This window comes from Chaetodon auriga, chromosome 22 (assembly GCF_051107435.1).
Source record: "Chaetodon auriga isolate fChaAug3 chromosome 22, fChaAug3.hap1, whole genome shotgun sequence".
Taxonomy (NCBI): Eukaryota; Metazoa; Chordata; class Actinopteri; order Chaetodontiformes; family Chaetodontidae; genus Chaetodon; species Chaetodon auriga.
The window spans coordinates 7094537-7108729 of record NC_135095.1 but is presented as its reverse complement, the minus strand read 5'-3'; the positions used below and the strand labels follow the sequence as shown (position 1 = coordinate 7108729).

Here is a 14193-nt window from a genome sequence, read left to right as displayed (position 1 = left end):
TCAGTGAGCCGTTGCTGTCCGGCAGTGATTTCATAAACTGCGCCTGAGAGGATGAAAATTGAAAAATGATGCCATTATGCAGCCATTCTCTACCTTTCAACTCTGAGGATTACCCCAAAGGTTAACGCTTGTTTCACAAAGCGGCCTCGCGCTGCATCCATCAAAATCCAGGTTGACTAACTGGCTGCCTGATAGCTCTGAAAGCTTAATTTTCCCTCTTCAATAACTTTATTGAACAGAACGGCCTGCAATGGTGAATAAAATGCCAGTAAATAGACAGACCAGCCTGGTAACAGTTAGCTTGACAGCCACTAACGAGCCCTGCAAGTAGTCAACGCATCACCAAGCACATCCGTTTAATGTTACACTCTATATGAGAACTAACCTGAATAAAGAGCAGCTATTATTGGGAGCAATTTGTAGTGAGAAGAACGAGCCATCAGTGCTAGTTTGCCATCATTACACACAGCCAATAATATGTTCAAAGGTCGGTGCTCTGCTAATAACCCACGACCATCAGCCTGTATTCAAATCACTTCAGTTTGATCAGTAAGAGCAGATAAAAAGCATACATAAAAGAGGATGAGCCTGAGTTTCGCACTCCATTTCTTACACACACACACACACACACACACACACACACACACACACACACAGCGAGCAACAGAGATGTCATCTTTGTCCCACAGACACACACAGACACGCCTACGTGCACAAACACACCCACTGCGTTTTACATAAGAGACCCCGAGCGTCGGTGTGAAATAAACACAAGAAGGTGTGATGTGCCCCTGACCCCGGTCTAAAAATGGAAACGTGGATCCACGCTCGTGTCACGCTTCCGTTCCAAACCCCTCGTCCGTTCAGCGCATTAAAGGAGAGCGACAACACCGACATCAGCCTGAGCTGGCTGTAGGGAAGAGTGACGGCTGGAAGAGAAAATCTAAATGCACTACCGTGTTTCACGTGTTTTATGTATCCATTCTAGCTCTTCTATCGCATGTCACTAACTTGTCAGGTAGTCAATTACACCTATCACCAGCCAAAAGTGGAACAAATCAAATCCCTGCAACCAGACTCCAGCATTACACTGGCATGTTTTATAGAGCTGGTCGGTCTGTCAATCTCATTCTGTCTACTTCACAGTTCCTGTAAAACACTGAATACAGGCCTGGTCTCTGTTAATCACTGGCTGATTTGAATAGATAATAGAAATGTTTGGCTCGACGCTCTCTACCTCTTGCATTCAGTCACTCCCTACTGTTCTAAGTTCATTCCACATGGGTGGTGGTGAAAGGACGCCACTGACTCACGGCTGACATTTACTGACACGGTGTTGCATCGTCTTGGAGGCTGTTGACTCTTGGGAGTACACAGCATGAGGTCTTAAAGGACCGCGCTGCTAGTTTTGTATGTCTTTTAGACCATTGCCCACAGATTAGACACAATTTACATTCCTGCAAACCACTTTCTTCTATAAGTTTCAATGTTGCTGACAGACTCTGTTTTCAATGACTTGCATCATGAGCTTTTCCAGCGTCTCTTCTAACCTGACAATGACAGTATAGGTCGTCTGTTCAAGCGTACTGTGATAAAAGTTTGATGACATCAAAAATAATGCAGGTAGAAGGTGAAACACATACTCATAGAAGTGGAGTTACAGCAGGCTGGAAACATCCATTATTTCTTTTGCCAATTTCTTGGAAATCCAGTCTAAATTTGGACACACACTGCCAAGTTAAATGAATGTAAACCTGTAATACAGTGCATGTGTTGATAGATTGGACTCTTTTTTTCCATCCACTGTGTTCAAATAATATCACTACAACACACCGCAAACATATGGTGCCTTGCTACCTGAAGAAATGAGTGTCAGCGTGCTAATATAATCACTTCCTTCCATTTTACCTCTTTGGTTCTCTCTGTTCCTGCAAATGTCATCACTGTCAAGACCGTTTACAGTTCCTCAAAGGTGCAAATTCGCTAGTTCACTATAGCTGAACTCTACACCTCTGCAAGCAGAATCCACTGATCGTGCTCTAATTGAGGGATTTTGGATTGAAATGTTATAAATGTTGATGTTAAAGCTCTTAAAGTTGAAATTCTGAAGGCATTTTGTTTAGGTATGAAGACTTACTGCTGTGTTGTCAGGTAATTGAGCCTGGAAGGTACACGATGTGTCTTCTATTAAACAGTGACACTACATTATTTGTAATTCATGGGCTAAAACATGCAAAATCGCTGGTATGGTAATGTACTAAAAGCTCTCTTGTAATCCGGAGCAAACAAAGCGAGCTGCCTGACTGACAGAGAAGGTCATGGTGCTGCTGGAGCAGATAATTATGAGTGATGACAAACCTCTGAGAGAGGGTGTGAAGGAGAACAACAGGGAAGGTTTCCCTCATCCATAAGACAGAAACGCTCCAACAGAGTGCTACTTATTGACAGAGCGCTGATCTAATTATGTAACTTAATAGTATGGATTTAGAGGGAGTCGGAGACAGAGGGAAGGATTCACTGTAAGGCAACAGGGAGAGAGAGAGGAAGAGCGAGCGAGCAAACAAGTGTTAAGTGTGTGTGTGAGTGGGCAAGTAGTGGGTGCAAATGAACGTGTGTGTGATGAAGTAAGAGAGAGAGAGAGAGAGAGAGCAGGAAGTGAGAAAAGGATCGAAAGGCGAGAAGAAGAATGAATGGTTGGAGAAAATAGAGAAGGAGGGACGTGGGTGAGAAAACAGGAACAAATGGACAGACAGGAAAAGATGTGGCTGGAGAGACATAAGGAGAGAGAGGAGCACACGCAGAGATGGAGAGAGATGGAGACTCTCATGGGAACTGGCCTATTTTTCAGATGAATGCATGCAAGAGCTGCGTCACATTTATGCTGTGGAACAAAAAGGCTTAGCCCAAATAATAGGTACGCTGCAGATTGGATGTTCTGATTCTGAACGACACATGTACACACACACACACACACGCACACACACACACACACACACACAGAGCACACAGTGTTACATCTGCAGATGTCTATCATCATCACAGAATGGAAACACAGTTTGCTTTGCCTGGCTGACCCACGAAGAAGTGTCAAAGCCAACACGTGTACATCACCAACAAACACAAGGCAACGAGTTTTGTTTAGTTTGTCTGATTAAACCTCTTACTAATAAGCAAGGTCGACACAGCCAGGCTTTCTAAGCATAAGCTGGCTCAACAAAGCCTAAAATCCCAATCAGAGGCAACAGGAACCACAACAGCTTTAATCAACTTTATTTGTTAACTCAGGTTTTCTTCATCAGGCTCTGTGCACATTCCCATAAAAGGGGGCGTTTGGTGCATCATTTGACTCTTCTTCTGCACAGAATGGACCGATCGCATGCCGCCTACTTCAGTCGAGAGGAGCAGGTTGTTATCATGGAGGGCTATGAAGAATATAAAGGAGCATTACAGGGAAAAGCAACACTGTGGCTGCAAATAAGCCGAGAGGGGAATGCTGGCAGAAAACAGCTGATTGAGCTTTAGGCTAAACATGCTTGCTAACACATGCAGTTCGTAGGACACCCCTCTTCTCCGGACTGTGCAGCCATGTTTGACTGACCTCTGCTTCTCCGAGCTTCGTGGCACCTGTCCGAGTGCGTCGAGTTCAATTTAGGTGAACTTTGACACACAAATCCGTGCTGTTGTCCAAAAGCAGCAGTGACCTTTTGGGAAATGGAGACAGTCTGAAGTGAAAGACGCGTTCGTATCTTAGCTGTGTTGCATCATCCATTTTAATTTAACCCTCCAGTATAGGAGGAGGAATGGTTTGGGCGACAGTTGACACTATTGGAACCTATTATTCCGTGAGTTGAGCTCATTGGGAGTTAGCAATGCTGGCAATTATGTGAGGATGCTAAACTGTGTGTACTTATACAAATGATAAAGGTGTGAGCTGATCTGCTCTGAGAGGTGCAAACAACACTAACAAAAAGCAGAGGGAGATGTCAGTCAAGCACACACCCACAGCCCTGAGAAGAGGCCTACTCAGGCAACAGAAGTGAAAGCACTTATGTGTGTGGGTGAATATGAACTCAAAATGAGTATTTCAGTCTGGCCACTTTGCTCTCATCTCTCAGTGTTTTGCATGGCTTTCTGTAATATCTGCATTTATTTAAATGTGTATTCTAAACATCGTAAATGCCACTCCAACTAAATAACAAGCACGCTTTTCAAATAACAAGTTCCTGTGCACGAAGCAAATGAGACGTTTGCGCCGAAGCGAGGGGTGTGTGAGCGTAATGTGTTTCTGTGTATATCTGATCAGAGGGAAAATTAGAATATTCCTCATTAAAGAGGATCTTGATGCGACTCCACTGGAGACGGTGGAGGAGTTTGGCATGATTCAGCTGAGCAACGCTTGAAAACATACTGTACAAGCACACACAGGAACACATTAAAAAAAACAACAGTGATTTGGGCTTTTCTCTCGCCATGCACGCACACACACACACACACACACACACACACACACACACACACACACTTTCTGTTGCAATAGAGTGGGCTCTGCCAGCTCCATGCCGGCTTGCCAGCAGAGTGACCATGTAAAAACTGGCGTTTCGTGACATTTCCAACATGACATTTGTCTGTGGGACCATCTGTGAGGGCCAACTGGCCCGTGTCAACGACAAAACGTCTCACTGCACTGACAACAGCACAAAGGCATCATATCTTATCAGTAATGGATACATGTAACACCACAATGTTTGGTTTCTCAAGGCATTATTCATTTCTTTAAATGACTACCATCATTTTTTGTCAGAACAATCTGTTGTATTCTCCCTGATCAACAACTGCCCCACCTTGACGTCACTCCCGCTCGGCTGAGCGAGGGGAAACGCGGCTGTGTCGACAATCCGCGGATATTTCTGTCACACCTGGACTCAATTCCTTCCCCCTCTCCGCTCATGCAATTTCACACCACGAACAGCAGCCTGACCTCACAGGACCAAAAGAGACAAGGTGTTGACTGTGGAAAATACAAAAAAAAAAAGCTTATGATAAAAAGCCTTTTTTTTTTTTTTTTGCTCAGTCATGGGACTGTTTTCCTTTGCTGCGTGCACCTGATACTGCTTCTTGAGGAGCCTGGGCTCCCGAGCACAAACCTTTTCAAACAGCGTGCTTGAACATGTATCAAAGGAACAGTAAAAACGGAACGAAAGGCTTTTTCTTCCACAGCTTCAATATTTCTTGTCCCTTTTCCTGTCTCCCTTTATAAATCTATCTTACCCTGCCTCTCCCTGTCATCTCCCTTAATCCCCCTCCACACCTTCCTCCACTTCATCACCGTCAATGTCATCTCCCCCCCCGCCCTCTTCTCCTCTCCTTCCCTATCTATCTCTTTTTCCTTCCCTCTCCTGCTTGATTCATCTCTCTCCGTCTTCTTTTCCCCCACTGCTTTGTCAACACGGCCCGCTGACCCTCCCTGATGAGACACACACACAGCAGTCCCCACCAGCTCACAGTGACCTTTCCATGCTAGATTATGTGGCTAATTGAATCAAAACGATCCAGTGGCTAATGTATCTAATTTGACCCACTGCTGTACCACATTTTTCTGCATTTATGACGGAACAACAGAGAGGGGAAGGTGAATAGAGACGAAGAAAGAGTTGAAAAAAGCACCCATCCCCGATCCATCTCTCTAATCAGTGCACCTCTCCATCCCTTCATCCTTTGGCAGACGGTCAGGCGGGGAGGCATCCAGGGACACAAACTCACACAGGCAGAAGCACAAGCAGACCAGACACACCACCTGACATGTCTTTGGTTCCAGGGAGATGTATTATTGACAAACACATCTCTCATCACACAGGCATCACTGACAGGGCCAGTGTCAGAGTGTGTGTGTGTGTGTGTGTGTGTGAGAGAGAGAGCTGGGAGGTTATTCACATAACAACCAGAGTCCAGAGAGACTGTGCCTGACACGAGTTCAAATCAACCTGCCGTAAAGAATAGTGTTGTGTGTGTGTGTGTGTGTGTGTGACCATGTGCTTGTACTCGCATGCCTGTCATGCAAGTCGTTATTCTGCACTTTCCAGTTGGCTTCATACTGTGTCTGTGGTCACAAAAAGATCCTTTGATGTGCTGCAGACATCAAGCCCCTTGGCCAGTGTGACTGTTTCTGCAGGTATTTCATCACGGATCATATAATTAAACAGTGGTAGGTGGTCAGCTCGCTACCTGCTTGTGGTGTGGCTCTATGGATTTCTGGAGAAATGTTATGTTGATGAGCCCGAAGCTTTTCATCTCGCACCGTCAGCAGGTCAAAATTAGCATGCGAACATGTTCAACTATGATGTTGAACATGGTGGAAATGACACTTGTTAATCAGCATGTTTAGCCATTGCCATTGTGAGCACTTTAGCTTGTTGACAATAGCGTTTAGCTGAAACCACCACTATTCCTAATTACAGCCTCAGAGAGCCGCTAGCATGACTGTAAATTAGTTTTTGCAGTGACCTTGTCAGCCTGCAAAATTCAGCTGAAAGCATGGCCGATGGTCATTTGATCGTCTAAACTGGTCTTCAATGGTCGCAAAAATCATCAGAAAAAACCTACCAAAGAAACCAAAATCATCATCCGGTCATGCAAACTGCAAAGACTGTTCTCTTTGTCGGGTAGTCTCCTGGATATTCTACTGCTCCGTGCATGTTTCTTGAGATAAATATTGCAGTCTAATGATAGCGGCACACTGTTTGTTTTGATTGGCTGCAGGGGTTGCTTGCATAACAATATTGAGTCGAGGCCACGAAAAGCAATAAAATCCAGATATGCTTAGATTCATTTGGGTTTGTATCGTTTGGCTGCATGTACTTAGTTCTCTGAATAATGTGTCGATCAAAAATGATGACGCTCAAATGACCTGAATGACGTCTGTAAAGACTCATTTACCCACGTCTTCCAGTCATGTGTGATGGATAAAATTATAACCACCCAGCCAGTCCCACATGAGTGTTGAATGTTGGTGTATTCTGTGTGTTTTACCGGAACATGTTCGTCTGAGCTCGTCTGCATAAATGCATGTGATTACACAGCGCACTGCCACCACTGAGGAAGCTAATCAGCATGCAGGTGTGCATTATGGACCTGCACCAAGCGCGCCGCACAGCAAGGACTGATCATCCAAGGAGCATCTTTGAGCGTGTTTGCTGTTGATCGCTGCGATACAGAACGTGGGATTATGTTGGAAAAGAGTCCCTAGATCCATTTGATGATGACATTTTTGTATCTGGCAGAACACTGTGGTTCTCGTGAGCAGCTGAGTGTGAGAAGAGGAAGGATCTCAGTGGGGTTCTGTACGATGAACGGCCACTGGATTCACACCACTCCCATCCAATCATGGCTGGCTCCACAGCACCCCTGCCAACCCCACAGCCTCTCTGTCACAGATTCTCTCGTTCTGACAGTCCGCCAGCCTCTCTGTGGCCCCCTCTCTTTCTGTGCACCTGAGGCACCCAATTAAAAACATGTGTGGCCTGCGAACAGGGAAAGATCGATAATAAAAAGTGCACTGAACTGTTGACCCAGGCCAAATTCTTTTGATGATATTTTTACTTAAGAAACACAGAACTGAAATCAATTTGGATGCAATTTTAGTACACTTGAGATCATGCTTCTGCAACAATAGAGAAGAAATAATGGCTCATAACACTCATTTGAAAATAAAACTACCTAAAAGAGTTTCGGTGCATGCGTTGGCTGAGCAACATTCACTGAACGTGGCATCATCTCGAGCGTCGTATCCATACGTCCACGGCTCTGTGCAGAATGCAGCCGTCTGCGTTCACTGCTGTTTTGATTGAATCATGCTGGACTGCAAATAAAATCCAGGCTATTATCTGCAATATTTGACAGATTGGGATTTTGACAGACAAACATTTCTCAGCGGCAGCGAGTGAGTCAGATCAGAAAGGGCAGATCTATGGGACACGTGTTAGCTAACTATCAGCAGCTGATCGTTTGTTCGATTGCAACCAGGCTCTCCTTGTGTTGGAACTTTTTCGAGGCTCGCCGATGGCAGGACTTCAAGTGGGACGATGTGCTAATACGAACTAAAATGTACAATTCGTGTGAGCATATTTGATGAAAAAAAAAAAAAAAAAATCTGTGAACTCCATCAATCCAGCCTGGCTTCCAACGGGCTGTCAGAGCAGAGCGACGGACAATATGTGCTTTTCTAGTTTGGTTTGCTTCTTCTTCTTTTTTTTTTTTTCCAGTCTGCCAGCTCCTCTCACTGCCCTTTTCCTTCTTTCACTGTGCCAGCCCGGTGGTTTAATCAGGGAAAGCAGCTGGGGACGGGGAGAGTGGAGCTTGTCTCTAAGCCCGGCTGATTTACTGGCTCCCCAGACCTCCTTTATATCTCACTGGCTAATAGGGCAAGCCTGGCAGCCTCGCATGGAAACAAAAAGGCAAGTGGTAAACAGACAGGCTGGCAAGGTACACAGAGGTAAGAAGCACATGGGATCAGTGACAATGCTGGAAGCAAAAAAAAAAAAAAAAAGTTGTCCAGAATGACTAACACATACAGTCCAGACATGGATGGTAGAAATCACCATGTAGACTAGAACAAAGACAAAAAAGACAACCTTGCCATCAATATTTAATTCTAAAATTGTCAACTTTTTTCTACACATACGGTGTGTGAGATGACAAAATCTTCAATCAGTCGCCTAAATGTATAGAATTGGTGTTGCATAGCGCAGCTGCAGGTCATCAGCTGCTCCTCGTCCCGCTGCTCTTGCTGTCCCTGGCCTTTGTGTCCTCGTCTCGTCTGTCCCTCGTGAGGCCGGTCTGTCTGCTGCGTCGATTGCAAGATTATCTCGAAGTAAAGTCTCCTTCAGCCGCACCTGCTCAGTGTCTGCTGTCTGAAGCCTGGCCCACATTCTGACTCTCCGCGTGACAACTGTGATGTGATGATATTTGGTCTAAAAGGTGTTTTTCTACAATCATTTTTAAATGCCGGCCTGAGGAAAAAAAAAAAAAAACTGATTACACGCAAAAGCAAATTCCCACATCCTGGATGATTGGATGGTGAGCGGAGTTTGAATCTCACTGCAGTTGCACTGCCCTTGTTCACTCCACACAGGTGTTTTCACTGATGATCCCCGATTGGACCTCTGCTCTTGCTGCATTCGATGAGAAACATTACCAGGGCCATGGGTTTAACCACACTTCGGAAAATCTGACTTTCTCAGACACAATTTGAGCTGAAGATAATATGAAAGCTATTTATACGTTGGAAACTCATAATGACATTAACTCTGATGTGACATGAACGTGGCTTCAGCGCTGTGTGGGCACGTTTGACATTTTCCTCACTATCCTGTTAATTGTGCTGCATCTGTTGTGACAGGATAATGTCTACATTATTTTTAGTAGTTTTGTTAGTACAGTACTTACTGTATATGGCACATGGAATTTGTCTTCGTGATCTAATTATCCATGAGAACTGCAAACACCTGTGTAGGTGTGCAGTCTCTCCAGCAGTGCTCTGATAGACTCGAGTACACTTGTATGAGCTGAATCCAGCTTTTCCAAGCAGGACATGCTGCAAAGCAGACAAAGAGCAAACATCTCAAACTGAGACATTATGGTGAAAAATTGATTGTCAGCAGGATGAGGTCTTTAATGTCAATTTTGAGGGATGTAATTATCACCAAAGGAAGCCACAGTGGGTATTTTTTGCAAACGAAAGGGCAATCAGATTTCAATTTGTCGACCGGAGACGCGTTTTAATGGCGGGTGTAAACATAACACAATGCTCTGTGTGAACGGGCCAGCGCTGACACAGATAAACTAGCAGGCGGACCTTTTCTGAGAGACTAGACTGGCAGATACACAAGTCAGAGAGACAGAGAGGTGGATAGGGACAGAGCTGTGACAGATTTAGTTTGTCCCCTCTGCTGTTCAGACTGTGAGCGGGAGATGAAGATGAATATACAGCAGGAGAGGCAGACAGTCAATAGACAGACATTCAGCGCGAGGCGCGGAAACAAGCATTTGTGACAGATCCAGCGGCTCACCGCGGCTGAATCTCTTCTCCTTTTCGCTCTAATCTCTCTCTACCTTCGAATCTCACCGTACAAGCACACGCACGCAGAGGCCCATACCTTCAGTCGCACGCCTCACTGCAAACGCACACACATATCCACGTGAGCGTGCGCCACACAGGTGCGCATGCACACACCCCAAAGTCCATAGTGTCACATTTCGCGCATTAAATCACACATGCATGCAGACACACACACACACACACACACACACACACAAACGCTACCGTACGGGCGCACGCTCACGTCCGCCGGTTGCTAAGCAACAGCACATATCCACAGATTGTTTACTGAGCTTGTAATATAGTTCATCTCAAAGGGGATGTGAGGCAGACACAGATGACACAATCTCCTCGGATGGAGAGATAAAAAGAATAAAAGAGGAAGGATGGTCCGTCCCTTCACAGGCAAGTGGGCAGTAATGCGATGAGGCTACTGGTCCCCGGTGTATGATGTGTTATGAAAGATGAAAGGAATGTTTTGTGATTTAATACCATGCTGCTAAACCAAATACATCTGTCTAGTGTGTGTCCTCATTGTTTTGATGAACTCTCGGGGCGAAAGAGGTAAAAGCACACCTGAACTTTACTTTTCAGTGGCAGTATGGTCCTGTGACAGGACAGAGGTCCGCCAGGGCGCCGTTATCACTTACATTTATCTGTGCTGCTTCAGGTGTGAGTGACACGACGAAACACAATAAAGGAAAAAAAGGGATTAGTAAAGGCGAAAGGGTTCACCAGTAGCTCCCGAGGGATCCGCTAACCTGTCCCTGCAGCAATTTCCATTCTCTGGATTTAAAAACTTAAAACTGAATCTGATCTTCGGTATAGACGCAGCTTCATCCATCATACTACAGGAAGGCTCTCTGCAGACAGCTCAATGCAGTCTGATCTCCAGTGAGTATACATAACGTGTGCTTGTTTGGTTGTTTAATGTACTTTGGCTGGTTTTTGGTCTGTTTTCTCTGGTCAGATCCCCCCTCACACTGCAACGTGAACCTGTCTGGGTAAATACAAAAGCTAATTAGTCAAAATGCACCGCACCTGTGCCTGCTGGTCTGACGTGCAGGCAGGACGTCAAACGCTTTCATCATCATGTTTGTTTTCATAGACGTCTCTATGGAGCAAAGGCAGGCATGAATACTAAGAGGAGCAACTCAATTGTCAAATGTATTTATTAAATACTTCAAAGATATAAGTCAACTAAAACCCTAATTGTGTGAATGATCTTGGCATCAAATCATGAATCTCTGAATCCCAAACAGCTGCATCCGAGGAGAACAATTCGGACCTGCACCGGACGACTGCGGTGAAATGATGGTGTCTGGTTTCACTCACATGACCGTGTTGATTCCTGAAAGCTGCTGGAACATCTGAAGACCGCAGCCCACCAGGAGGGCTCGCCGAGTCGGGGGGTAGGTCAGCATCCGCCAGATCACCAGGCCATCTGGAGACACGAGCAAAGGCACAGCAGAAATTAATTTCAAGCTCAGCGTGACCGAATTGCATTCCAAGATAAGCTACACGGCATACGAACAAGACCCCCGATGCTACAAAAGTATGGCTGACGCAAATTGCTGACGAGAACTGCTGTTGAAACATAGCTTCCATAATGGAGCCCAACAGTGGGGCGAATTTACTCTTGCCTTGATATCTCTGCGGTGCTGATGAGCACATTTGCCATTTATGACTTCTTTTATGATTTAACCTGTGTCTGCATGAAATGGATGGCGGACCTGATGGGAGGTTTGATTGAAGAGGGGCTGGTTACAGACGGCCATGTTTTTTATTGACTGCATGTCACTCTTAGGTCAATTTCACGTTGCACTGGAATTTTCCAAAAAGGAGAAGAAGATAAATAAATGATGAATGAAATGAAATGAATGAAATAAGATATGTGTTAATTAGTGAGTTTTAGAGGTGCTGCTAGGCAGATTTAGAGCCAGTCTACTGTTGCTGCTTCCCCTGTTTCCAATCTTTGTGCTAAGCTAACCTAACCATCGGCTGACGGTACCTTAACATTTAGCGTACATGAGTTTTATCAATCTTATAATGCTATTGGCAAGGGTGTTTAAGTTCTATGTAATTTAATGGCTGATTAAGTCCCTATATTCATGATTTTGGCATGGAGCTGGCATAATGAGTCAGTACGTCCTCATGTTGGAATACCTAGTTTCAAGCCTCTGTGACAGCAAACACCTGCGCTACTGAAATTCCTTCATGGAGCTTTATTTCTCCAGGGATGCTACCCTGTGACTTTGACCTCTGACCTCCCTGCGCTGCTGGAAAAGTGGAAACATAAAGGTCTCCCTTGAGGATCAGCATAGCACAGGAGTTGCCTTTTGTTCTTTTTCAGATGAATGTCTCAATTTGGGATGAAACAAGAATTTGACGGCCGGCTTTGGCCTCGGCGGAGTCCCGCTTGGCTCATCAACAGAGGCAGACTGTGATCTCCAACACACACGCAGACAAGCAGATCCTGTGGGAGGGGAAGTCTTAATAGCATGAGAGAGCGGATGGACAGGTATTGAGCTGTCGGATAAAGAGGGGGACACACACGGTGCCACAAGATCAGATAAACAAGCCTGAACACACACACACACACGCAAGGAAACACACTACATCTGTGTGCAGTGGCTGTGCAAACACAAGCATACACAAACATAATCCAAAAGGATGCCTGAGCCTGTAAATATGAACTCACACACACTCACAGGCTGATTATTTGGGAGCAGCTGTGTGTGGGAGGACTCTGGACCAGTGAACATCTCCTTTAGATACTTGACAAGCAGACCAGACTCTGTAAAGAAGACCCCTGCTGACACAAAAACGCACTCAAGCTTTCCTTTGACGGCCGCCTGTCCGACTTCTTACAGGGACATTACTGGCCTTCGTTCCTGATATGCTGAAAGAGGTTATTTTACTTTCACCTATTTGTCCACATATTCGCCGTAGGAGGCACTTCAGCCATGTTAAAGAGACCAGAGGCAATTTTCTCGACACTCTGAAGCAGTCAAATACATAACTTTGAGACTTGTAATTCTCATAAAACCTTTGATTTACGTTATTCAACTGGAAACCCAAATCAAAGACCATCAGCTGGGTCTCCACCAAAATGAATCGCAAATTTTGACAGAATTTTGAGAGAACTGGCAAAAGAAAATGCAAACGAATGCTTGTTTCCATCCTATTGAGTTATATGATCATCAGCAGTAGGTGGCGCCAATTCTCCAGTTGGAAAACCATCATACTATTACAGAATTAAAGGCCACTATTTGAACCTCAGACTGTGAAAAAATGTAGAAAACAAGATGGAAATATGTTTTTTTTCTAATGCAGTACTTCAAATAAGCATCAAATACATTGATGGAAAACATGGTTAATTACTTTTTTGGGGTGGCCAGTTCAAGTCCAGATGGACCAGTCAGAGTGTGGATCGGTAGCTGGAGAGGTGCCAGGTCACCTCCTCTCCAGAGCAGGCAGCGGGCCCCTACATGCTCGCAGTGCTTGACTGTGTGCCAAGAGGGATTAATAAAGCATTTTATCCATTAGGATTCCTCATTTTTATAAAGCCATTCCACGACTGAGTGGCCGTGACCAGCAAATCAGATCAGCATCTACAGTTATATTATTGTCGATTTCCTCCAACAATAATGCAATTAGTGTTACATCACAGAGTGATTCATATAAAGATATCCATATGTATCACTGAATAAATACTTATGAGATTTAATATTATGACTCCTCATCAGAACTTAATATAGTTACACGAGCCCTGTTCATCATATGTGGATAACTAAGTTAGTTTGATTTAGACTTTGGAGGAACAGATCTTTTTCTCTCAGGTTGTCTTTATAATATCATGTTGACTGTTGAAGTGAATACTATGACTGTGCTCTTAGTTAAGGCTGTTGTTTGTCAGCTTCTCACAAGTAGCCACACACAGTTCAACACCCTAAGCAGAATACTGATAACATATTCACTTTCTCAGCCGGGTAAATGTGCCACAATATCAAAATAGGGGCTTTAAAGGGGCACTTATGATTTTACATTCAACCCTGATGATGTCGTAGTGATGTCATCAGGGTTATCTCTGATTGATT

General features: G+C 44.7%; 1 protein-coding gene across 1 annotated transcript in view; it reads right to left on the bottom strand.

Annotated features, from left to right (window-relative positions):
* The window catches only part of LOC143314896 (proton myo-inositol cotransporter-like), a 53449-nt gene that overhangs the window by 9624 nt on the left and 29632 nt on the right, over positions 1-14193 (bottom strand). Inside the window, exon 4 of the mRNA XM_076722205.1 lies at positions 11429-11537. Coding sequence (XP_076578320.1) covers positions 11429-11537 — 109 coding nt within the window. The remainder of the gene's footprint in view (positions 1-11428; positions 11538-14193) is intronic.